General features: G+C 52.9%; 2 protein-coding genes across 2 annotated transcripts in view; one reads left to right on the forward strand and one right to left on the reverse strand.

Annotated features, from left to right (window-relative positions):
- Positions 1-6665, reverse strand: part of Otog (otogelin) — a 68271-nt gene extending 61606 nt beyond the window's left edge. The window contains exons 1-6 of the mRNA XM_021640356.2: positions 6454-6665; positions 6031-6091; positions 5841-5901; positions 2773-2848; positions 1826-1918; positions 1495-1649 (exon numbers count right to left, since the gene is read on the reverse strand). Of these exons, the coding sequence (XP_021496031.1) occupies positions 1495-1649; positions 1826-1918; positions 2773-2848; positions 5841-5901; positions 6031-6091; positions 6454-6550 (543 nt within the window). The 5' untranslated portion in view covers positions 6551-6665. The remainder of the gene's footprint in view (positions 1-1494; positions 1650-1825; positions 1919-2772; positions 2849-5840; positions 5902-6030; positions 6092-6453) is intronic.
- A 2338-nt stretch (positions 6666-9003) lies between these two features.
- Ush1c (USH1 protein network component harmonin) overlaps positions 9004-12048 on the forward strand; it is a 43507-nt gene continuing 40462 nt past the window's right edge. The window contains 1 exon segment of the mRNA XM_021640368.2: positions 9004-9128. Within this exon segment, the coding sequence (XP_021496043.1) occupies positions 9093-9128 (36 nt within the window). The 5' untranslated portion in view covers positions 9004-9092.

Genomic DNA, 12048 nt, shown 5'->3' on the forward strand with positions numbered 1-12048 from the left:
AGCTTCAAACTCACAGAGGCCCACCTGCCTCTGGCCCCTCAGTCCCTCTATTCTGGGACTCAAGGGGTGTGCCACTAGGCCGTGAATGGTCAGGATCAAGTGTTTCTGACCATGACTCACACACGGCAAGAAATATCTATATATAAACAAAGCAAAGTTCTACAGCTTCGTAATAATGAGGACGTGTGTGTGTGTGTGTGTGTGTGTCTTTTTATTCTCCTTTTTTGGTGCAAGCTGTGACTCACTACATTGATTTCATAGCTCACTCACGCGGCATCTCATTCTACTATCTATTTGTAACATATCTGTCTTGGAAACAACACAGTTACAAAAACTCTGAGGACTGGAAGGCGACGCAGGCCATGCCACCTAGTCGCCTAGGACGTGCCCTTCAGTCTATGCCTGAGGCACAAGTCTCACATCCAGCCAGGGGAGGGGTCCCTGAGTGAGCGCTAAACACTCCCTAATCTTATCTTCTCCACTGCAGCTCACAGCTGACCATGGTGCCATCTGTCAGAAATGCCCATCAGACCCGATGGGCACAGAGCCTCCCACGGCATCCAGGTGTCCAGCAGGCTTTTACCAGACACTCATCCAGGTTCAGGGAACAAGCCCAAAAGACATGGTCTGGCCCCAGAGAGGTCACTTGCAGGGAAAGAGACCCACCAGGAAACAGTCCTTGTAAGACCCGTGGAGCTGAGGGGTGTGGATGTTTGCCCAGAGATGTCTCCTCGGCTCTTGGGATGTCGATATCAGCAGACATAGGAAGGAGGCCCTCAGAGATAGCAGCTGCACAGGGGCCCACCCAAGATCCCCGTCATCCTCTCTGAGGCACCACACTCTCCCTTGACATGTGTGTTCCTTTGTCTAGAATGCCTTCCACTACCCCACTGCAGCTTCTCTTCTCTTGGCTAGCTCCAGTGAGACTCCTTTTCTACCTCAGTAACTGTCACCTCTTATAAGAAACCTCTGTCATCACTGTCCTTCACAATAGACCAGATCAGTTTCCAGGGCATTGCCTTTTAGTCTTTGACATTTTGCCACCTCAGCTCTGAGTTGCACTTGAAATAACTCCTCTCAATTTGCTGTGGTTTCTCTATTAAAATCAAGTTCCTTGAAGACAAAGACCACATCTGTGCTGTTGTCCTAAGGCCTCCCTCTATGAAACTCTGTACTCGGGAAAAGAATACAGTATGTGCCATGGAAGCCTGACTAAATGAGTGGATGGCCAGGGGCAGCCAGGGGCAGCTAGGGGCCAGCAGCAGCAGCCAGAGGCAGCCAGGGGCAGCCAGGAGCAGGCAGCCGCAAGTGGGTGAGGAGAGGCTTAGAGACTGTGGCTCTTTCGAGAGACACAGTCCTTGAGTAGGAGCTGGGGAAAGTGGGAAAGGAAGGAAGGCTCCAGCCTTTCTAAGGGAAGCAGGTTCCAGCCTCCATGGCTCCCAGAGCCTGGGGGAGCCTGCAGGGACCAGCAGGGCAGGAGAGAGGAGGCCTCACCTGGATGGAGAAGCTCTGCCCCTCCGGTTCGTGGTATCCCACCAGCGTGTAACTGCCCTTCCCAGAGAGGTAGTAGTACAGGCCATCAAACGTCTCCACGTGGTGCTGCCCCCAGGCCCGGCAGATGCTGTCCCGCTCAGGGCCGGAGTTATACACTGAGACAGAGCACAGGGAGCCTGGATCTGTATGGGCATGGTGCTGGAGGCTGGTGGGCTCCAGATCTGGCAGGGCCGTCCCACTCCTCAGGCACAGCACCACTCCCAGCTCTCAGGCCTACAGCTTTTCTGTGCCCACGCACGGTCCCTTCCGGGGCTGGAGAGAGCAGACCTACCCAGCTGGCAGCGAGGCCCAGTGGCATTGAAGCGTCTGCAGTCACAGAAGGCTGGGTGCACACACTCGCCCCCGTTAAAGCAGGAGAACAAGTCTGCAAGAGAGGTGTTGCCCACTGCACCACTCCAGCAGAACCAAGACAGACGCACACCTCCTCCAGAGGCACCCCGGAAGCAAAGGCCCTGCCCACACAAACAGCCTCGTGGCGGCCGTACAGCATGCACAGGGCCACAGCACAGTCCCTTTTCTGATGGGAATTCGGGATGCAGTCTTAGAGCTTCAGCCTTCAGTAGCATAAGGTGGCCTGAGGCCACTTGACCTGGACCTTCAGTTCCCTAAGATTAGCTCCTGGCTAGCAAGCCAGACAGCAAGACCAAGAATACGAAGCCTTTCAGGATTGTGGGAGACGGCCTTGAGATGCTCGTGCATGTGCTGTTAAAGGAGAAGAGACCAAAGTATGAATGGGGATGGGTTTGAGAACACAGGAGAGAGAGTGAGCATATGAGGAGGAGACGGTACAGTGAGGGAAGAAGCAACAGGCAGGACAAACATGGTTCTCTGATGGAGGCCGCACAGGCATAGGACGTGATGAGGTCATAGACATCAGGGAGGGGAGGAGGAGGCCTTAGACATAGGAGGGTGAGGACAGAGACCATGGGAATTGACACACAGGAGGATCACCTCCCAGGAAATAGGAAGCAAGACTGAAAAGAGTATGAAGTGGGTTGAGGGTCAACGATCTTGTGAGACAGCAATCTCATGAATTAGACAGTGTGAGTAGGAGCCAGGCCACAGGGCTGTGAACAGGACAGAGAGAGGCCTGCAGGTCAAGCCGGGGAAGATAGGAAGAGACTCCAGGCACAGAAAGGGCATCACAAGCAGTACCCTCTCAGGCTCTCGGCAGGCTGGACTCCCCTACGCACAGGCCATGGGGAAGGCACAACTTACAAGGTGGTGCGCACTTGGCGCGGTGGAGCCGCCTCTCCCATGAAGACATGGCCACTGCATCTGGAGCTTCAGGCTCCTGTTAGGAACAGAGAACAGTTAGTTCCAGGCACCAGGGTCTTTTTACACAGCATCTAAGCATGCCCAGGGTGAGGCCGGCTCCCAGAGCGGACTCAGAATGTAAGAAATGTCCAGAAGCCTCCAGCTTGAAGCCCAGCCGAGCTTACTGCAGGAAGCTGACTCCCTGCTCACCAGAGGCTAGACCACCTCCTTCATGCCACGTGAGAAGTCCTGGACCCACCATCTTTCAGTTTTCTGTGTTCTTGCCGCACTTCGGCCCCTGATTCCTGAGATCTCCCCAGAAATCCCTAGCCCCAGAAATCAGGTGCCCTACCTTCACAGCCATCCTCAGGGCCTTCAGAGGCCACGGGGACTGGGAATGAGCATGTGGAGGGAGCAGCTACACCCTCCTCCCATGTCCCTGGACAGCTTCTAATTGGGCTTAGCCTTGGGGAATGCATACCTCATGCATTCAGATGCCACACACTGAGATCAGGAGGCCTGGTTTGTAATCATTCTTATGTCATGAACCCCTTTAATGCTCTAGCCTGTGATGGCACATTCTCAGAAAGTGTTTATAAATACATAAAATGGAAGCTTACAAAGGAAACCAATTATAATGTAAACATAGAAATGTTTTCTTTATGTGTGCTTTGTTAAAACTGTACTTCTTTAGTAACACACAAAATAAGATCCATCAGCAAGTCTCCTCACTGCCAAGAATGTGTAAGAGCGGCGGACATAAATGACACTGGCTGGTAACAGGAAATGCCTGTGATTTCCACCGGTTGTTGGCACTGCTAACACCCCCGTGGTTAGAGCAGCAATAGCTGAAAGTATACTAACTCTCACCTGGTGTCTGAAACAACAAGGACCCCACCCCCCACCCCTTGGCCTGGTTCATGGCCTTCTGATTATAGCTCAAGTCCTCTGGAGAATGTCTGTGCTCTGCAGAGGCAGGGAGAAAGCTCTGTGTGTTCAAGGCCAGAGGTCTACAAAGCCAGTTCTAGACCAGCCAAAGCTACATAGTAAGAACTTATCTCAAAAAAAAAAAAAAAAAAGAAAAAGAAAGAAAGAAAGAAAAGAAGGAGGGGAGGACGAGGGCAGGGAAGGGAAGAGAAGAGAAGGGGAGGGAAGAAAAGACCCACCGCTACTTTCTCAGAGCAGGCACTCTGCATGAAAGCCCCCAAAGCTACACAGTACGTGGGCCTTAGTCCTCTCTAGTCACTGTGGAGGGCAGCAATGTCGGTCCTTTTAACTCTCTGGAGCAATGGGCAGTGTCTGCCGCCATCACCTGGCCCAGATGTGCGGGACCCGTGCAGGGCCTGTGTTGGTTAGTTTTATGTCAGCAGTCACAAGCCTGAGTCCTTTGGGAGGGGTGCAGTTTGATGAGCTGGGGTGTATGGGAAAGGGAGGCCCCCTTTTCTGAGAAAAAGGGGGGAGGGAGAGGAGGAGGGAGGGAGGGAAAGAATGATGCTACAACAAGGATGTGAAGTGAATAAAAAATAAAAGATTTGCCTCTGGGCCAGTCTGTGGGGAATTTTTTGATTAAGGCGGGAGTGCCCAGCTCACTGGGGGCAGTGCCACCCCTGGGCAAATGATCTCGGATGGTATAAGAAAGCAGACTGAAAAGCCATGGGGAGCCAGCCAGTCAGTAAGCAGCATCCCTCCATGGCCTCTGAATCAGATCCTGTCTACAAAATCCTGTCTTGAGTTCCTGTCTTGACTTCTCTCAGTGATGAGCTGTGATCTGAGATTGTAGATGAAATAAACCTGTTTTCCACAACTTGTTTTTGGTCATAGCATCTTATCCCAGTGATAGAAATCCCAGGACACGTCTCTTCTCAGTGGAAAAGGACAAGGCTGTCTAACCAGGAAACCTGCAAGGGAGGCATTCTGCCCACTGGGAATGAGTGGTGTAAGAGTGATTATCTCCATGATACAAACTTCTAGAGTCTTGTGGGCAGAGGGGCAGGACTAGCTCCACCAACACTTTGGTCTACCTGCTCCTTGTGGGGTAGAAAGTCAGCTTCCCTAGCTATGAAAAGAGCGCCCTTTCAACTCTCACTTTTCATCTCAAACTGTACAGGACTCTGATCCTGAAACTTCAAGCCTAGAAGAGCAGGAAAAACAGGCCGGGGGCGGGGAGGGGGGAGCATGCCCACCTCTGCCCATCCTGGGCTTCTGCACCTAGTTCTGAAGGGCAGATAGCACGGACACTTCTTTCTATAGTATGTTATTTCTGCTGACTCGCTGACACAAGAGCTACCCTGAGCTGACCACTGGGCTGGACGCAGCTGAGGGTCAAGCCTTCTGAGGGAACATTGTGATGGGTGGGCTGGTGTATAAAGGGTCTGTGGTTGTGTGAGAAGGAAGATAAATACAAGCCAGGGTTAGAAAGTGAATCTGAGTCATGCAATCCAGAAATGAACCCAGCTCTGCAAGTGGAGAAAACAGACCTTCAGCCTCTTCCAGAAAGCAAAGGATCCTGAGTGGATGGGCCCCAGAGATGGTCAGGATGCTCACTCCTGTGTGTGTGTGTGTGTGTGTGTGTGTGTGTGTGTGTGACAATCTCAAGTGCCCTTCCTCAAGCTCCATCCACCTTCAGACTTCTCCTCCTTAGCCAGTCTTTCCTTGCAGCCCCAGCAGGTGGCCCAGTTTTTGCCTGCCTCTCAGAGTTGCCTTCCTGGGGCACTGCACAGGGTATGGAGAGGGGCCTGCGATAGGATTGCAGCGTCGGCAGGCCAGACAGAGAACTCCACTCTCTTAAACCCTCGGCTGCCTACTCTCCGCTGGGATGGAGGGGAAATTAGCTGTCTCCTGAAAGGGCCTTCCGCCTGCCCCACCTAAAAAAGACAAATACTAGGGACCCAAGAGACTAGAAAAATGCAAACAGATGGATTTCACAAATTTGCACACTCAGATACACACCAGGAGTGTTTGCTCTCCTTTGAATAACCCCCAAGGAAGACCTTTGGTTACCTCAGGCCCAGAAAAAGGCCCTCTCTTACCTGGTCTTCTACAACCTTTGTGACATCTTCGACTACAAGGGACATCTCATGGTAGCTGTGGCTAGATGAGAAATGAGCATGGCGTGTGTGAGGCATTAGGAGCAGCCACACTTCCACTCATCCCAAAGCCCGACCCTCCCTTTACACTAAGCCCCTGGGGCCATTTGCGCCAAGAAGAAGAGGGACTCACCTGGGCTCAGGAGCAGGCTCCTGCTGCGGCTCTGCACTGGTTTCCCACGTGAGCGTTGAGGCTGGGGAAGGACCATATTCTCCACTCCAGGTAAGGCCCCTTCACTGGGGCTTCCCACCGTATTCAAGCCTGACCCCCGGAACCCAGCACTGCCTGCACCCTCCCCCAGCTTTCTCCAGCTCCCAGGGTCCTTTCAGAGGATGTCTTTCTCTTTCCTTCATTCCTTGGGCCTCAGTTCTCTCTAATTCTCCACCTTGGGTCTCTTCTCAACTGACTTAGAATCGTCTGGGTCCCAGGCCTGGATGTCTGCCTCCCCTCTCACAGGTCTCCGTCCTTCCTCACACCGACTCTTTCTCTCTCCCTCAAACCAGCGCAGGCCTGTTCCCCCGGCCCCGGACTTTTCTACTTTACACCCCTTCTCACCCTGGCGCTGCACCCGCATGAACTCCGCAGCAGACTCAACCCTGAATAGATAAAGGCAAGAGAGAAGCAAGCACAGTCTGGGCGCACGGGCTCCCATCAGGGCGCCAGGGCACTGGAGAGCCTGGCGCAGGCTCTGCTCGCAGGTGGGTCACACCTCCACTCGGCAGCAGCAACCCCTGGTCTCTTGTGCCCTGCAGCTCTCTAAGGCCCTCCTCTCGTGCACTCGACTCCTCCCCTCGGCTAGAGTGACAGGACTGCCCAGCTCATTACCATAAATTACAGCCCAGCCTCTGTCCTTCACCGCCATTGTAACTACCCTTCCCCGGGGGAGCAGGGAGGCAACCTGGGCAGACTCCAAACCCCTCACCTGGGTCCGAGAAGCCCCTTCCACTACAGACCAGATACATATTCTAGTCCAGTCTGGTGCTACCTATACTCTCCTTTTACCGAGGGCCACACTGAGCCCCGGGAAGAACCACTCGGTAGTCAGTGGGAGAGACAGGGCTCAGGCTGGCTGTAATTCCCGACCCTGGCTTCCATCTGGGCCCCAAGTCCTAATCTGTGTTCAGTAAGAGCTCAAGTGGGGATGGCCATGCCTTAGCCCGGTGCTGGCTCAGGAAACTGTGTGAATAAGCGATGTGCTTTGTTGTCCTCATCAAGGCCAGAGTGATGACAACTTGGGATTTTTGGACAAGAGGTATTTCGTATTCAGGAAGAATTGGCCCCGCACAGCTCCCTGGGTAGGGGTGTAATTTGGGATGCATACATTCGTTTAGCAGATTTGTTGAGAGTGTTTTGTGCCACTTACTGTTCTAAACATATGGTGGGTAAGCTGGCCTCTTGAAGTCACTGGCTGGGAGGCTAGGAGAGCCCTGCCGAAGACAGGGTGGCTGCAGAGCAGAGACATCTGTGGAAAAGGGAGCGGGACCCACGCCACACTAAAAATCAAATGGGAAGTAGTTTTTAAAGGATGTCTATGGTCACAGGAAAAAAAAGGCTGGGTGGCTGTAGGCCGCATTCTTCTGGGTAAGGACATTCTTTGCTCTGTGTTCTAAATATGAAACCAACAGCCATGTGACATACTTAAGAAATTCAGAAGAGGCTAGAGAAATTGCTCAGTGCTTAAGAGTACTTGTTCTTGTGGAGGACTGAGGTTCAGTTCCCAGCGTCCACATGGCATCCAGATGCCCATACCTCTAGTTCCTGAAGCCCTCTTCAGCATCCTCAGGCACCAGGCATGCACACATTGTGCGTAAATATGTACAAGCCAAACATTCATAAAATATATATATACACTTTTTTAAAAAAGAGGAAGAAAGGCAGAGAATCAAAGATGTAAATCCAAAGAGGATTATATCTTATGTGGTCTTTTCTGGACCACTAAATGCCTCTTTCTATCTAGTTTCTGTCTTATCGAATTATTAGCAAAGAATCCTAGTTAGTATCAACTGTCAACGTGACACAACCTGCAATCATCTGAGAGGAAAGCCACGGTCAGATTGTGGGCCTGTGGGCTTGTCTGCAGAGACTGTCCTGCTTATTAACTCTTGCAGAAGGGCTAAGCCCATTGTGGGCGGCACCATTCCCTATACAGGTGGTTTATAAGCAGGCTGGCACGAGCCAAGGACTGAGCCCGCAAAAAGCATTCTTCCGTAGTTTCTTCCTCAAGTTCCTACTTGGGTTCCTGCAAGATGGAGTAAACCTTTCTTTCCCAAGGATGCTTTTGGGCACAGTGTTTGCCACAGCACCAAAGCGATACTAGATCAAAAGGTGCAAATCTGAATCACATGTTTAAGTTATTTTCCCAGGCATAATTCATCTCTTAATCTAGGCCATAGTTTAGCCCCCATGAAAGCAGGCTGCTGGCTAAACCCTGGCCAATGGCAGAGGGATCTAGAGAAGAGCCTTTCCATGTCTCTGAAGCTACACTGTGCCTACCTAGTTTGGGCCACTGTTGATCTCCTTGCTCAACCTTTGAGGTGGAATGAACATATGGGACACCTACTCTGTTAAACTCAGGCACCAGTCCGTGGGCCCCACCACCAGTGAATGTGCTGTTACTTTCTGTTTTGTTGGGGGCAGAGCAGCAGAGCAGCTAAGGAAGCTGGGAGGGAAAGTGAGTCAGGCTTCAGCATTCGAGTCCACCTACATGAAGAATCTCTTATCCTCTACACCAATGCCATCACAAAAAAGTTCCAAACCTCAGCCAGATAGGTGGACGAGGCTTGCAATCCAAGTGCTTTGCAGGAGAGGTAGAAGAATCAGGAGTTCACGGCCCTCCTCCTTGGCTACAAGCTGATTTCAAGGTTTGTCTGGGCTACATCAGACAACCTTTCAGAAAAAAAAGAAGTCTCAAACTATTCCCACCCGGCGTCTCCTCGGTCTTCTGCCTTAACCTTGGGTAACGCCGGCCTCCACCTTTAGCACCCCAGCACAGCGGAGCCCTTTGCTTCCAGGGCTTCCAGGGCTGAACTCCCGGATCGATGACTCCGCCTCCAGGCTGCCCTTTCTCCACCCAGCCCCGCCCCTGCTTCTTCCAGGCCCGGCCCCCAGCTCCGAGGAAGGCAGGTCCTCAGGGCTGCCGGCAGCCGGGCAAGGAGCGGGTTCGAGCTGCGACGCAACTGGATCAGGCTCCAACCATGGACCGGAAGGTGGCCCGGGAATTCCGACACAAGGTCAGAGCTGAGAAGTGCCGCACACAATGAGGACTGTGGAGCTCCTGGTCAGGGTGGTTGGGAGATGGGCAAGAGCCCTCTCCCTTTTCTGAGAAGGCCCTTAGGCAGGCTGGGACTCCTGAAGGTGGGGCTGGGATCCCCAGCTAAATGAGGCAGGGACAGTAGGAGCCCTGGTGTAAGGGCTTCCTCACCTGACTTCTCCGCAAAATGCCCTCCAGTGGCCGGGAACTGAACAGAGAACCCAGCTGGTGATAAAGTCTCATCCTTACTAGTGTCCTCAGCCCGGGGCTGTTGGATCTGAGCAAGAGTCTGGGCCAGGCAAGGGAGGTAGAAGGGAAACTGAGCCTTTCTTTGCCCTTTGGCCTCCACAGATGAGTTAGGAGTGACTGGGAGTCCCCTACCAGCACCGGGACATTTCAACAAGGCTGAGGGGCAGTTTTGAAATGGCACAGTCTTCAGGGGAAGGACCAAGGGGGTACTGAGGGTGTGAAGAGCCTGGCTTTGGTCGACAGACCCCTTGATTTGAATCCTGCCTCTCTGAATATGTCCCAGTAAGGGCCAAATTGGTTCAAAGTCCTCCAAGACCCTCACAGAATCAGGAATTTCCTGAAGCTTTTCCCAGACTGCAGAATCTGTGGAGGCCACCGAAGGCCACCAAGTGGCAGTGGACCCAGTAGTGGCCACCTCCTACCAGGCCCCAGATGGGGGTAAAGCCAGGGTCAACAGCTACTCACAGGCTCTGCCCAAGGAGTAGGGCAGGAGCTTGATAACATTCTGAACCCCTTCCCAGGCTGGGGGTTGGGGGGAGGCTAAAGCAAGGGCTGAGTGTCCCTCTCCTCCCTTCCCACATAGAGGCTCAGAGATGCCCAGAAGGCAGCCACTGTGGAAAAGCCAAGAGCTTAGGCCCAATGGCAGGGATCAGCCAGTCATTTACTTACTGTGTGCTTCAGACTCTGTGTCCCCTCATGGCTTGCCACATGGGTGGGAGGCAGGCCTGGGGCGCCGAGCATTGGCATCAAGGATTGGTAGGGGCAGCAAGGGCGGAACTCCCTAAACACAAGGCCAAGGCACGCCTGCTCTCACGGCTTGGGGAAACGGTGGAAAGTTCAGCGGGAGTGGGGAGCTGGTGAATGCCAAGGGGACCATTTGTGCTCAGCCATGCGTGTATGGAGAGATATCTTAGCTGCAGTTAACATTTGCTGAGTGTAGATTTCGGTCAACCCACTTTAAAGGCTCCTGTCCCCTGTCTGAGCTTGAGTTTCTCTTTCCTGGCCTTGGGCTGCGAGGAACTCCGGCTTTTCTTTCACTGTCTTGCAGTGCTGTTACCTACACTTTTACTCTTTTGAGAGAATCACCCCCAGGGTCCCTGAGGTCTGGCGTGGCTCACCCCTATGCTTCCTCTCCTGGTTCTAGAGAGCCTCGGGTTCTGCGTTTCCATGACTGGGCTCCTCCTCAGAATCATTACCTATTCATGACCCCGTGCCACAGGCAGGGCAGGTGTCTCAGTGCGCAAGGCCTGGGCTGAACTTTGTGCCTTGCTGTCTCAGATATAGCAACAGCCTGTCCCTCCCAGTCTGGGGACATCCAGGAACTGAGAGGGAAGCTGAGGCAGAGACGCAGGCAAGTTGAGTGGATCTTACAGCTTGCTGTTGCTTGTTCTACAGACCTCTCCCCCTTACTGAGTGTCCTGGGCAGAGGCGCCCCTAAGCAGAAGTTTGCAATCTAGATCTTTGTTGCTAGAGGCAGTGTTTAAGGTGATGTGTTGTCATGGATGACACCGTGACTTAGAAGAAGTTACTTGCCGTCTCTGTGACCCAGGGCTCAAATCTGTGAATTAGACATACTACTTAACTAATAGCATTATCACTAGGGCTGAATGAGATCTGCGTGTGTATGAGGCTCTCTGGGAACCCCAGCACCGAGGCCAAGTCTCACTCCTGCCACTCACTGCCACAGAGACCTGGAGTAAGCCGAGCAGTCTCTGCGCTTTCGTTTCCTTCGCTGTGTGTGTTACCATTAAGGTTCCAGTTGTTGCCTTGCATGGTTCTGGTCCAAAAGCAGCCAATAGTCCTCACAGTGCTAACTGCCCTTCCCATGAGGAGGGAACAGCCTCGGTTGGAAAGGGCAGGATGAGCAGAGCTGAGTGGAGCAGCTTTTCAAAGCAGCCTCTTTGTGACCAGTCAGCTTGGAGAAACCTAGTTACTCATTTGCTCAGAAATGTTTATTGCCTCTCCAGCAATCACACATTTATGAGCAGCTCCGTGTACCCTGCCCCAGGCTGGGCCACCAGAGACCAGTCATCGAGGGAGGGCTGGGATGAGTGAGGCCAGAAGAGTCCCTCCCTTTGCATGCATGCATTCATTCGTTTGTTTGTTCGTTCATTCATTTATGCATGTGTGCAATGAACACTCACTGGCCTCCTGAACTCCAGGCGGAGTTTGAAGCGATGAAGAGCAGAACAAAGCCCCGCCCTCCTCAGGAGCCTGCCCTGGTGGGGAGGACAGTTACCAGGGAAACTAACAGGAAGGGGTGCTGTGATGAATGCTGGGATAAAAGTAACCCCGTGAAGGGGATAGAGAGCAGCAGGTGGTATGCTGTGCAGAGCCGATAGGAAGACCCCCCTAAAGAGGAGACATTTGAACCTGGAAGAAGAGGGAGGAGCCATGTGGTGTGCGTAGAAGAGAGAACAGGGAAAGCACCTGCCTGCTGTGCTTCAGAACAGCGGGAGGGAGGGATAGAAAAGTGGAGTGTGGTGGGGGTAAGTGGGTGAGGTGCACACAATAGTGAGCTGGGGTTTTCTTCAGAGTTCAGGGGAGCCAGGTAAACCAGGCTTGGCCCTGCGGCTCTTGGAGTGGAAGGAGGACTTTACTCTGTATGAATTGGGACATGTGTCTTGCCTGCTAATTGAGGTTGGGAGTGG

The sequence above is a fragment of the Meriones unguiculatus genome, chromosome 1 (assembly GCF_030254825.1).
Source record: "Meriones unguiculatus strain TT.TT164.6M chromosome 1, Bangor_MerUng_6.1, whole genome shotgun sequence".
NCBI classification, from domain to species: Eukaryota; Metazoa; Chordata; class Mammalia; order Rodentia; family Muridae; genus Meriones; species Meriones unguiculatus.